Source organism: Boleophthalmus pectinirostris, unplaced genomic scaffold (assembly GCF_026225935.1).
Source record: "Boleophthalmus pectinirostris isolate CB_2022bp ecotype Guang Dong unplaced genomic scaffold, ASM2622593v1 HiC_scaffold_20, whole genome shotgun sequence".
In the NCBI taxonomy this organism is placed as follows: Eukaryota; Metazoa; Chordata; class Actinopteri; order Gobiiformes; family Gobiidae; genus Boleophthalmus; species Boleophthalmus pectinirostris.
The window spans coordinates 19,594,500-19,608,004 of NW_026571153.1; the positions used below are offsets into that span (position 1 = coordinate 19,594,500).

The window sequence follows — 13,505 nt, forward strand, 5'->3', positions numbered from 1 at the left end:
TTGTAGAAGTAAATGCTGAAGTTACAGTCTCAACATGGCCACCGCAGCTGTCAGTAACTGCAGGTTAGCGTGACATAAAGGATTCCTAGAGTTTTATTCCCCCACTTTGGTTTGTTAATATTAGTTTATACTGTACAAGCGATGTATTCCCAGTCCTGTCCTTTTCCAGCCTGCTTGTGTTCAGAGTCCAGTCTAAAAATCTGTGGTTAAACTTTGATGTCTGTTTTTTGTCTGTGTTTTAAAGGAGATCATTAAAGCTAGATTGTATTTTGAAATTTTTGAAAAGAGAATGTGTTATTTTTTATTCAATGTGTATTTATTTTGCAGTGACATCATGCTGGAGGGCTACTGCATGTATAGCTATGGTGATATTTTATGTTATTAGGTTCTTTTTTCAGACCAAGAGTTTGTTTTCATGGCTGACAGTTTCGACTGCTCACTCGCCGTCTTTCTCAGAGTGGTCACGTGATGTTACTGTCACGCGTCCGCTCAGCTGATTTATACAAGTTTTGGCGCTGTCTTCCTACCAGTGGAGGCAGGACAACAGCGCCATCTGCAGCCTGACTTCTGAAACTATCATGTATGAAAACAAACTCTTGGTCTGAAAAAAGAACCTAATAACATAAAATATCGGAAGACCAGATGAACCTCATTGGTCTATGGTGATATGTTCAGCAGTTACCATGGTGACACAAAGCACAGCAAACACAGCAAATTCTCTGAAAAGTCAGCGGGAAAAAATACAAAATGAAAAAACACATTTTCAGGAGCTTGTGCTTCATACGAGGTTTATGGTCCTGTTTAGGTGTTTAATTTTCGACTTAAAAGGTGAGGATGGCTAATGCTAACTAGCTTATGCCTACAACAGTACAAACTCAGCTCACCTGTTGTCTTTTAAGGGCAGTTATTGCTCAATATACTTTTTTACTACATTGTAATTGAGCAGTACATAATGTTAAGATAAGATAATCCTTTTATTGTCATGGGAGAAATTTGTCTTGGGACAGGGGATAACATGCTTTATCAAAAAACAGGACAACACAACACAAAGCACCACATAAACAAACACCATAGAACAAAATAAATAAGAGACCAAGTATGACCATGAGTGATGCACCAACAGGACCTTTAAATCATTTTTTACAGGCAATCCCCTGCATTCTTGTATTCTATTAATAATTGCACACCCCCTGAGCCTATGTACAGTTTTAGTTGCACATGTTAAAAAACAATTCCTTATTATACTCCACCAGATGGCGTTTGTTTGTTTTGAGCAATTTTAATATGAGCTAATAATAAGAGAGATCGGAGAAAAAGAACAATGACTGTGAACAGTGGAGTATAATGAGATCTGATTATAAATCTTATTATAGACGTGAACATGAATGCAGTTGCTGCCGCTGTCTCCTAGTGATAAAACCAGTGTAAATCTGCAGAACCGGCCTCGTCTTAACAAGTGCCACAGTTGGATACAGAAGACCAAGTCCAACGTGGCCAGACCAGTATTAAAGTAGTGAGATTATGTTTCCACTGCCTACTTGAGTCTTATAACCCCAGAATAGTAGCAGAAGTAAACCTGCTGCAGTAGTTAAAGTGGTGCGATTGTATTGTCAGACATTTGATATCACCGAATTCAAGGTTACACACGTGCCGACCAGATCAGCTGTTTTCCTTTCTCTCACGGGATAAAAGAGGACAGGTGTAAATATGTTGTATTCATGAATGTGCTTTGGCCTCCACTGCTCCCTTCACTCTGGTCTCAGATACATGCTGACCTACATTTAGAACTGGATCTGAAGATTTGACCTGGTAAAGGAGGGGCAAAGACATCAGCACAAGTAGAAAACAACAATATAAAGGGACAGATAAAAAAGGTTAATTGTGTAACTTTTCTAGTGGAATGTTTGCTACTTGCTTGTTTTCCATGCATCTGTAGGATCTGGCAACCCAAAGTGAGGAGCTCATTTTGCTTTCTGATTGGATTATCAATTTGAGAACCAAAACTCAAAATATAAGCATAAGCAACAAATTATTTAAAATGTGTGTATCTTTGTGAATAAATCAGCATTTGATTTGAACACAATTACTTTATCTGAATCCTATACCTAAAGTAGGGCTGCAAAATTAATCACAGTCAAATTTAAATCATATCGTTGTGAAAACGTGATTCTTGATTTCGGATTTCTTCCAAATCAGTCAACAAATTCAATAATTTCTAAACCACACAATCATTCACAGGTCACACTAATAAATATAACGTGGTGCTATCTCTGTCTTGACCTCCACATCTCCCTGGACTCTGGGCTGGCCCTGTCCCAGATTCTTGTTCAGTGGAGGAGCTACGTGATCCCCCTGGCGACTCCTCAGGTATTTAATGCAGCAACAGGGCCCCAGCCAAGCCCCAGGAGCAAGAGGGGTCAGGAGGCTGCTCTGTCTGCCTGTACTCTCAGCTGTGACCCTCGGCACTAAACATTTAACACGAGAGCACATGAGCGTCTACTGTACCAAAACAGAATGAGGTCATCTCTATATCGTAATATCGAACACGTTTCACGTATAAAGGTCCTTTTTTGGACACTCAAAAACACTTACTGCATTATTTACTCACATGTTGATGTTGTATTTTTATAGGCTGTTGCACTAATGTTTCCTTTTATAGACTTTTTCTGTGTAATGTTATTTGATCTGTCTTGTAGTCTTGTGCTTCTTTGGCACAATCATTTCCATTGGAATAGTGATATCATATCTTATTCACTCAGCAGGTGATGATGGTATCAGGCCTGGGTGCAGATCAAACTGACTGTGATCGCGTAAAGAGTTCAAAGGGGGGCAAAGACAATATTCTTCAATTATGTGTCATTCATTTAATGAGGGTGCAAAAACTATTTTAAATGAGACTACAATGCACTGCTGTCGCCACAGCTGCCCTGGGGGTAGACTGAGAGAAGCAAGGCTGCCAATCTGCACCATCGAACCCTGCGACCATCAACAACACTCACACACACACATTGCATTCAAACTAGTTAAGATGGCTGAAGTGTCTTGCCCAAGGACACAATAACAGTATGCACTGAACCAAGAGGGAATAAACCCTGTCACCTTTGGGTTTTTGAACCAGCGCTCTAATCACTACTCCCCACTGAACACTGCCCCCCGTTGTGAGAGGGAAGGGTCTGAATACCAAAAAAGGAACAGTCTGGTGGCGCGCAGCTCTTGGGAACCCATCACCAAATTTTCCTAGAGGAGTGAAGGCCTGTTGTGTTATCATGTTTGGAGGTTGCAATAGTGAAACAGAAATATCAACCTGTTTTGAATTATAACAATATATTATATTAGATGTACTCAGCAAATGAGTTCATTTCATTGCTTATTTTTGGTGACACGAAGATGCTAGCAATAAATTCCACAAATTCCACAAATTTGTCATACGTCGTCAATAACTGAGACAAAGAAGCGGAAAGGAAACTTTAAAATGACAAATCATTCTGCAAAACCAGCAAACATAGTCTGTCAAAATCAAATGATTTTATTTCGTCTGCTCCAGTAGCCAATGCATTGCAGGTGTTGGATTTTGATTACCCAGTGATAAAGAATCCAAGTTTGGCTGGCTATCTGGGTTAGGAGCGCCACATATGAGAAGGGAGGAAGAGAGGGGGAGGAGGGATTGAGGGAGGGAGGGAGAGACTGAGGGAGGGAGGGACTGAGGGAAAGAGGGACAGGTAGAGGAGAAGCGGGAGGGATGGAGAGGGAGAGAGAGGGATCGAGAGGTGGAGAAAAAGAGAGAGCGAGACAGAGGGAGACAGAGGGGGATGGGGAGAGAGAAAAACGAGGGAGAGGCAGAGAAACAGGAATAGATGTAAGGAGGAGAGTGAGAGAGAGAGGAAGGGAAGTAAGAGAGAGATTGGGAGCATGAAAGGGTGTGAGGGGAAGAGAGAGAGCAGGGAGGAGCGAGAGCAGAGAGGGTGAGAGAGGTAGGAGAGATAGAGAAAGGAGAGAGAGAGAGATGAGGGAGACAGATTGGAGGAAAGAGAGGTCAAGGGGGGAGGAAGAGAGGGGGAGGAGAAGAGGAGAGAGTGAGAGGGGCTTAAACTCTGCAGCTGTCTCAGGATGAGATAAATAAGCAGGGCTGCAGGCTACACAAACAAAACAACATCAAATCGCATTGGACAACTCTCTCTTTCTTTGCATAGAAAGTTCAGTCACTTTTAAGCAATCCGAAAGATTTCATTGCTTGGATGTCTGGAGAGGATTACAAGGGTTTTTAGCATTACACAGTTAAGTTGTAAATAAATTATGGCTGTGGCTACTCCGTGGATGCACCAGAGTTGGAGTGAACACCAGCAGGAGAGAGAGGAGGGCAGACAGCGAAGACTTAGCTGGATGCAAAGAGTCATGGGATGGGACAAACTGAACGGAAATGATCAACCTGACCAACAGACGGATGAAGACGAGGATGAAGATACTTCTGATGGAGAGAGTCAAGATGAAAGGTTGGAAAAACAAGATGAAAGTCTAGATTTAGAGGAATACATGCACACAAAAAATGATAAAATGTCGCACAGAAATCACGATAATGATGAGGAGGTTGCTGATGCTTCCAGTGGTGAGATTCAAGAGAGCAGGTTAGAAGAAGATAGAAAAGTAATGGAAAAACAAGAAGAAAGACATGATTTTGAAGAATTTGCGCAGATGAACATGGATCAGGTATTAGTGAAATCCAATGACTTCGAAACCCAAGACAAGGAGAGCTATTACCAAGAAAACGCAAGTGGAAGTGATGATTTTGACAGAGAAAACTGGTCTGAACTGAATGAGTTTGAAAGTTTAAGTTATAATTCAGATCCATTTAGATGTTACGAAGATAGCGAATCCAGGCAATCACAATCGGAAGAACAAAATTACAATATTGATTATGTTAACGACAATTTGGAAGAGCTACGCCTTGATTTAGCAATGGGGGGAGCAGAGGAGGTTGTGAAACAAATGGAGAACTTTGTTTTTAAAGATCACGTAGAGCAAGAACAAAGCCTCACCAAAGAAGACTTGAGAGAAAATGGGCAAATCGAAGAAAATTATGCAAAAGAATTTAAACACAATTCACAATTCTCAGGTCAAAATTTGACTTCTGGTAGTTCAGAAAATGGGGAACTATATTATGAAGAAATCTACAATCAAAACATGGAGGAAGATAAACAAGTTAATAGATTACACAATTTGGCAGAAGGTGGGGCCAGGATGCAAGATAGTTGAAGATCTTGCAGCTAAACCAAAAGATGATCCAGAATTTGACTACTCTGATCAAAATTCAGCCTCAGCTTGTTTTGAAAACTGGAAACATTTTAATGAGGTAGCCTACAATCAAAATACAGAGGAAGATAAACATTTAGACGATAATAGATTTGAAAATTTGCTAGAAGACGGTTCAGAAAATGATGAACTAAATTATGAAGAACTGTACAACCAAAATACAGAGAAAGCAAAAGATTTAAAAGACTTGCTGGAAGATGGTATGGCTGAAGTATCTGTACAAGAAGAAGCTGATGAAGTTGCCAAACCAAAAGATGAGCATTCAACAGAAGAAGAGACAACAACAACCGATGAAGACGATGATAATTTGGGCGACGCAGATATCGATTATGACTTGGACGAAATCAAAATTTACAAACATGACAATCACACAAATGAGATTTTCCAAACTTTAAATGAATTTAAAGATGCCCAGATTCTGACCGATCTCGAACTGTCAACATCAGATGGGAAAAGTATCTATGTTCACGCCATTGTATTTTCGGCAGTAAGCTGCACAGCAAGGAGGTTTCTCAGTAAGCAGAGCGGCTGGTTTTGGGACAGAAAAACTCAACTAATGAAACTTGGTGCAGAAGTGGAATACGAAGCCCTAGAAGCAGTGGTTGAATTTGCCTACACTGGTGCAATCCAAGGTCTTAACTCTTCAAATGTGCTGGAAATCAAAAAAGCAGCACGATCTTTATCAGCATCGAGAATCATGGAAATCTGTGATAGACAACTGTCCAAAAATAAAGAAAAAAATAAAGATAAAATGGTCTCTGCTTCAACTGAGCTGAGAAGAAATCTCCAGAAGATTGAAGAACTTTGGACGAACGAGTTGGGCTGTGATGTCACACTGGATCTCCTAAGTGCATCATTTCAAGGTACGTTTTAGACACTATTTTTGGTCTTTGACCTTTTGCAGCTTAAAAGAACACTGCGTAACTTCTCTGATGGAAGGGCCATGATCTGCTTGTCTCCATGGAGATGTTGCTTCACTTGGAATGTTCCACAGCACAGTATTATATCTCCATGGAAGACAAGCAGACTATGTCACCAGGTCAAGTTACAGGTCAAAAAAGTATGTTTTTCAAGGTACTTTTGAGCAACAAAACAATTGTAGTTGAATAAATGTGACATATATACACTTAATGCTATACTGGGCAATATTCCAGGCAAAGACATTGAAACAGCTGATGGAGCTACCACCATAAAAGTGATGTAGAGCACATCTAAAATAAATGATTTGTATGCTATAAAATATTCAGTAATTAAACCCTGAAAATGCGACAGTTGCCAAAGTGAGGAAAACACACCAATAGCTGTTAGCTTCAGTTGTAATGTATAATAGTGAATTTGAGGATTTGATGATGAAATTATTACACTGGGCCTGGTGAAGGTGTGTGGACTTTAAAGGAGGAGCATTTTCTGGATGATCACTTCATGATGTCACAAGGTGGAATATTCAGGATGTGAGGGAGTGTTTTGAGCTCTGAGGAGGAAGGCAGCCTGTATATGAAGAATTACACAGACACAATCTATAAATACAGTTATAGGCTTGTACATGTTATTTCATATACTACGATATCTGCTAGAGCTATTAAGTGCTACTAGACTCCAGGGAGGAATATATAAATAAAATCTGGCCAGATAAACACATCATAAGCCCGAAGATATTACCAAGACCTAAAATAAGACTGAAATGATGTTGCCTGTCACAAGATCAGCTGGAGTAATCGCAGAAGTAACTCCATACTTGATAGTAATATAAAAAAAATCATGCCATGTGGTTTCTTGGTTGTGTAAAATTGTGGTAAACAACATGTTGTGTTACTCTTTAACAAGGGATAAATCAAATTCAAATTCAGATTCAGATGCAAATGTTTTATTTGATGTCAAAAACTTGCCTGGGATCCAAAATATACACTTTGTCATTACTTTACGAGAAGCTTACGATGCTACCAGTTATAGGAGCAAATTTCGAGCCAGGTCCGTATCAGGAATAGGAATTTATATACATACGAAATAGCTAAATAAAAAGCTAGCTATAGTGTAAAAAGTTAGCTATATTCATTTATGTATACAGTCTATGAACCCAACTCAAACTGACACCAGGCACATTGATAGTGAAAGATAACTGGATTTTAGGGACTTCCAAAATTCTCAATATTTTTTCTATTTATTTTTTACAGTGCACAAAGTCATGTTGGCAGCCTGTAGTGACTATTTCCGTGCCATGTTCACTTTGGGTATGAGGGAATCGTCTCAGTCCAGTGTTTACCTCCAGTTCCTCTCGGCTCCAGAACTCGAAGTCCTCCTCAACTGCTCCTACACCGGGTCCATCTCCCTCACCTGGAACTCCATTTTCGAAACTACCAGCACCGCTCTTCAGCTGCAATACCAACCAGCTCTCAGCCTTTGCCTCAGCTTTCTTCATCGAGAAATCAACCCGTTTTGTTGTCTCGATGTTGCGTCTTTTGCAGAAGCTTTTGGTATCATCAAACTGCTCGATCACGCTGAAGATTACATCCTACGTCAGTTTCAGAAAGTAGCCCGTACGCCAAAGTTTAAAGATCTCCCCTCAAAGCATCTGCTAAAATATCTGAACAGTTTTGCTTTGTGCGTACCGTCTGAGTTAGTCGTTTTCAGAGCAGTGGTTGACTGGATTCAAGCAAAACCAAAGCGAAGATTAAAGTTAGCCAAAGAACTTATGAAAACCATACACTTTCCTCTGATGACATTTAAGGAGTTCAAGGAGGTCCAAGCTCTCAAAATGTGGTCGAATCATAGCTTACAAGAATTGTATGAAGCCATTTTTGATGATTTCTGCTCAAATGAAATCGAAACACAAAATCAATGTCGTATTTATGTACCAAAGGAAAGTCTGGTCCTGAGCGGAGGTGATCAGATTTCAGAAGATCTAGGAACGCGAAGTATCAGTAAAGATTTGTGGTTTGGGAATTCACTGAGGAACCACATGGGGATTAAAAAGGCGATGGAGTGGAGGAAGCTGGGGGAGATGCCGCAGCCTGCCCGGTTCAGCCATGAGGTCACAGTGATCGAAGGAAAACTCTACCTCCTCGGTGGGAAGAAGTATTACGGCATTGGAGACACTCTAAACTCTTTTTTCAGGTACATTTTTAAAAATACAAAATGTAACTTCTCTGGTTGGGGGTTCCATCACTCGCTTCACTCCACAGAGATGTGATTGTTTTACCTGGAATGTTCTATAAAATGGAGCTAAACCTGTCTTAAATTTATTCACGTTTATGTTGATCAAAAAATACCATGAAAAACATGATTTTTCTTACTGTGAGTGACCTCGTCTCTCCATGGAGGATAGATATATATAAGTTTAATGCTATACTATGGAACATTCCAGGCAAACCAATCTCTCTGGAGACAAGAAGGTGGTGGAAACTCCACTAGAAAACTTGACTGTTTAGTCCCTCATTCTACCACCGCCAGAAAAGTTACATAGTACTGTTTTAAAGCTGTTCAGCATTCTAGGTTATCTTCCTCATCTTTACTACAACAACCAAATTGCTGTCCTCTAATTGTTATTCATGGGTTTCATTTTCCTGTTAAAAGCACCATTTTAATCTAATTTCTATGATGATCATCCTAATTTGTCATCACTCTTAAACCCTTTAACAGTTTGTTAAATATCCATGACCAAATTGCTTGACTCAGTTGTTTCTTTGTGTAATGTTTCAGATACGACCCTCTTGAAAACAGATGGGAGGAGCTGTGTCCCATACACCAGGCCAGATGCTCCTTCTCTATGGTCGTATTTGAGTCAAAGCTGTTCGCCATCGGAGGACAGAGTCACCCAGACTACCTCGAAACAGTGGAACAATACTGCCCCTCTACTAACTCATGGAGGTACAGCAACACACTAAAAAATAAAATGTAGACCCTGTTTAAACTCATTTTGTCACTCTTTCTCAAACCATTTAAATATTCCATATTAGATCATATTAGAGTTAAATTCAAAATTATTTGTTTTGGATCAACACAAAATAATACAATGGAAACATAATGTTTATTTTAATTTAAACTGGGTGAACATTTCTTTAGTTAAAGTGAAATGAAAATATTACAGTAGTATTAACTGCACCGTTTGAGCACTTTGTTGGAGCTGAAAGGAAAGGGTGATGGTTGTGCATCCTGGACAGTCGTAGAAGATCTCATGTTTCAATTATTTTCTTCTTGCAGTTTCACCCGTCCTCTGGATTTACCACTCGGGGGCCACGTAGCGAGAGTCTTAGCAGGGCAGATATTCATTTCAGGTGGACTCAACAATGACTATGATTGCCTCTCCTCCATGTTCTCCTACCACCCCGAAAAAGGCAGCACATACCTGGAGAACATGGCCCACCCTCGTGCCCTTCACTGCATGGAGGTCCTGGGCGACTTCCTATACGTCGCTGGTGGACTCTCTCAGGTGGATGATGTTAATATCGTTGATATGCTATCTTGTGAAATGTACAATCCTCAAGACGATTCTTGGACTAGTTTTTCACCGTTGCCAGTGCCACACGTAGGAGCAGGGAGCGCTGTTTTGGAGGGAAAGTTTTACGTTTTGGGCGGGTACAGTCAGGAGGATTACAGCGACACAAAAATGGTTCATCGCTATGATCCAGCCACACTGCAATGGGAGAATATGGGGAAGATGCCAGGGCCCAACAATGATATAAAAGCATGTGTACTGTGCTTACCAGAGCATTTGAGAATATGTCCAGAGTAGATAGGGGTGATTAGTACATTTACTTGAAAAACTTTTAAATAAAATTGTACTTCTTGGAGTAGTTTTCAGATGCCATACTTTTACTCCTACTTGAGTAATATATTTTACAGTGTAACTTAACTAAAAGTTGTGGTGACAATTTGAAATTAAAGGTGCTTTATTTAATTTTACTGGTGCTCTATGGCGCTTTAAGGGGCCCTAAATAAAATTTAGCAGAGAACCTGTAGAGAGGCTGTCGACAACATGGGACTAAGTAAACAATATAAACAGCATAGCTTGAAATATATAGTAGTGAATTGGACTGAATACTCTGTGACTATTTTTGAGGGTTATAAGCTCTTTTAGAACAGAACAAAACTGAACTGAACTAAAAGTGTGTACCGTATTTTCCGGGTTATAAGACGCACTGTCGTTTTCCCGAACTTTTGTCACATATAAACCGCACCGGACTATAAGGCGCGTTAAACGAAACACAACAGTTAGGTAAATCAGTCAAACTTTATTTAACGCGTTTACGTTTACGTTAACTCTCAACTTTGTTCATTTGTAACACGTAAAAAACTAAAAATTGTCTGAGACCCATAAATTGTCAGCGTATTCACAATAACTCATAATTGTTCGGTTATAATTAAAAATAACACATTAGGGCGTTTTCACACCGCTAGTTCGATTATTTGGTTCGCACCAGGCAATAAAATTGTTATTATGTAGCAGATAGACTCCAGTGTGGTCCGCGTTCACACCTACAAACAAACCAAAACTGGTTCGATTGACGTGTCTCTGTTTCCCGGGAAAACAGCGATACCTCCAGTTATCAACACCGATGTTCCTGGCCGTCCTCATCTCAAATTATCATCATGAACTCATAAAACAGCAACATGTCAAACTTTGTACAAACTCACCGCATCAGCCCAGAGTTCGGGTAACAGCAGCAGCCAACAGTGCTCACGGTAGCGCACAGCTCCTCAGGACGGGGCTGGGGTCTGGTCCTTGGTCTTCTGTCGTCCTACAAGCGCGTTGGTCAGATGGTCCGGAGGCTCCATCCTCCATGTGCTGGTTCCAAACGGTGGCGAGCAAGACCAGTGCTTGATGGACTGAGTCCGAGCGGGTACGTTCCGTCGTCTGCGCGCTGGTTCCGTGCGGGAAAAGCAAGAATGCGCTGTGGACTACAGGTCCGGACGGTCCGTCCGTCCTCCGCGTATTTGGTTCTTCCCAGGGAAAGCGCTTCCTCTGGTCGATGCTCCCCGCTCCAGCTCCTCTGAGCCCGGCCTGAACCGGAGTCCCCCCGTTTCGGGACTCTGGTTTGGATCTAGTCAGACTGTATTTCTCACACTAGGCTAAAAGCAGGGACTTTTTGAAGTTGCATCAATTGAATAGGCTATTGCCATAAAATTATTTGATTAATTAAAGCCTAAAATAACAAATGCTGGTTGGTACATGATCATGGGGAACACCGGGACCTCTCTGTGCGTCCAGGTCCTGAACAGACGTACACACCCCCAATTTTGACTCACTCTGGAGCCACATGTTCGCACACTGGTACTTGCTCTGATCTTCGTGTATTACATTCTCTGTATTGGCCATTGTTGGTAAAATAATTCGAAAATGAATCGCGGCTGCGTCTGGACAACAATCTGTTACTGCGCTGGAGTCGCAGATCAATAGGGACGGAGATGTGTGGAAAAAGCCATCCGGTCTCTTAAGGTAAACTTCTCGCAGCCAGTCGCTCATCTTTTCCTCGTCCACAGGAAAAATGAGGAATCACAGTACTTATTACTCCGCGATGCTCCTGACTACGGTCGCCGTAATGCTGCAAGTGGTGCGGCTTTGTCGTTTACTGAAGTTGTACTGGAACACTCGTGTAAATTCATTTAAAAGGCGCTCCGGATTATAAGGCGCGCAGTCGTTTTTGGAAGGCCGCACCTAATAGCCCGAAAAATACGGTAGTATTTTGTTGATTGTAATGTGCAGCGTTGCCTCCAGATTTCCTCACCTCATGATATTGAGTCTGTATAATGTTTAGATTTTACTGAGTGGTCGCAAAGAGCAAATGATCAACACTCAAACTGGCTGATACTCATAGATTTATTGTACAGATTTTCTTGTAATAAATTTTATTTGCAATTTTATGTGTAATAAAAGAAATAAACATGTAACCTGCGTTTTGACTTATTATTAGTTATCTGTAGCTCATTAAATGTAGTAGTAGCATCTCTGGCCATAATAGTGATGGAAGAAGTAGTAACAGCTGTACAAGTAATACAATATCTTTTGTGTTTATAATAACAAAATGTGAATCAAAGAAAATTTTTAAACATTAGTGAGTTATTTGTTTCCTGTGAACCATTTACTTAATTTCACTGCAATACTATTTTTGTTGAAGCTTTATTATGAACTCAAATGCATATTTGAGTATTCAAAGTAGGTCATTTTGCATTCACAAATAAGTGAATAACAATTGTTGAAAACAAGACACATCTCTTACTTCACTTTATTTCTTATTATGAGGATTAATCCCATAACCCAAAACATCTATGAAATCCTCCAGTTAAGGTCATCCTGGAGACGTCCAGAAGATGGGCCATTGCTCCCAACAGGTTGCACTAGTGTCATTGAAAGATGGGTCAAATGCAGAGGACACATTGTGAGAACAGCAAATTTAGTTCACCTTAACACAGCCTGCCCATTATGAAGGCTTTGATTAAGCACAACTGATATCACATTTATAAGTGCTCTATTTAGTTATTGGAAAAACAAGAAACCCAGTGAAAGTGGTGTGTGCGTTGGCGTTGTCAAAAACCCGCCCGTTCTCCCAGAGCTGCAGGTGCAGAGTGTCTCCTGGAGCCAGAGTCAGGAGGACTGAATTGCTGCTACTGTCAGCTCCATCTGAAGACACTCCCTCATATGTGGAAATCTGGAGGTACAGGTGCGAGATATGGAGAAAAAAATTATCACTCAGTCTTTTTGGGATTATCTTAATTATGATATTCTGACAATATAATGGCAATAAAGGTCTTTGTTTAGGTTCAGATATTGCACACAAAATGAATGAATATAGTAAGAAAATAAAAGTTGTATTTGGGATTTCATAATTGCAATAAGACTTAACTAAGATTTATTTAGATAGAATTTCATCCACTTACTGCTAAATATTCTCTTTATATGAAAAATCTGTTCTGAAATGCATGTGATTCTTGTATTAGTTTATCAATTTGGACAGTCCTACCTTACTTTTTATTTATTTTTTTGCACTCCTTTTAAAATAGATATTATAGGCCATACTGATACTTTGACAGGACACAAATATGGGACTAATGGATTGTGTAAAATGAACTGTTACCTTCACACCCCACGGGAATGCTGATGACATCAACTGTATCTGTTCCAAATTTTTTCCCATTATATTTCTCATTCTTACCTGGATATCGTTGTTTTTGAACAAAATGGCACCTGTGGTGTGACTGTTGTA

The 13,505-nt window shown here is 40.2% G+C and overlaps 1 protein-coding gene across 1 annotated transcript; it reads left to right on the plus strand.

Annotated features, from left to right (window-relative positions):
* Positions 1-5,109: 5,109 nt before the first annotated feature.
* si:ch211-63p21.8 (kelch-like protein 33) lies at positions 5,110-12,101 on the plus strand. The gene is made up of 4 exons (XM_055156411.1): positions 5,110-6,170; positions 7,479-8,418; positions 9,004-9,171; positions 9,505-12,101. The coding sequence occupies exons 1-4, from the start codon at positions 5,141-5,143 to the stop codon at positions 10,034-10,036; spliced, it is 2,670 nt and encodes an 889-aa protein (XP_055012386.1). The 5' UTR covers positions 5,110-5,140; the 3' UTR covers positions 10,037-12,101.
* The last annotated feature ends 1,404 nt before the right edge of the window (positions 12,102-13,505 follow it).

What these genes read in the sequence shown, in the direction of transcription:
- si:ch211-63p21.8 (XM_055156411.1), top strand. Translation starts at nt 5,141, where the DNA reads ATGGGGAACTATATTATGAAGAAATCTACAATCAAAACATGGAGGAAG. An exon ending in ACTCTAAACTCTTTTTTCAG is followed by an intron (nt 8,419 to 9,003) that starts GTACATTTTTAA and finishes GTAATGTTTCAG; the next exon opens with ATACGACCCTCTTGAAAACA. An exon ending in CCCTCTACTAACTCATGGAG is followed by an intron (nt 9,172 to 9,504) that starts GTACAGCAACAC and finishes TTCTTCTTGCAG; the next exon opens with TTTCACCCGTCCTCTGGATT.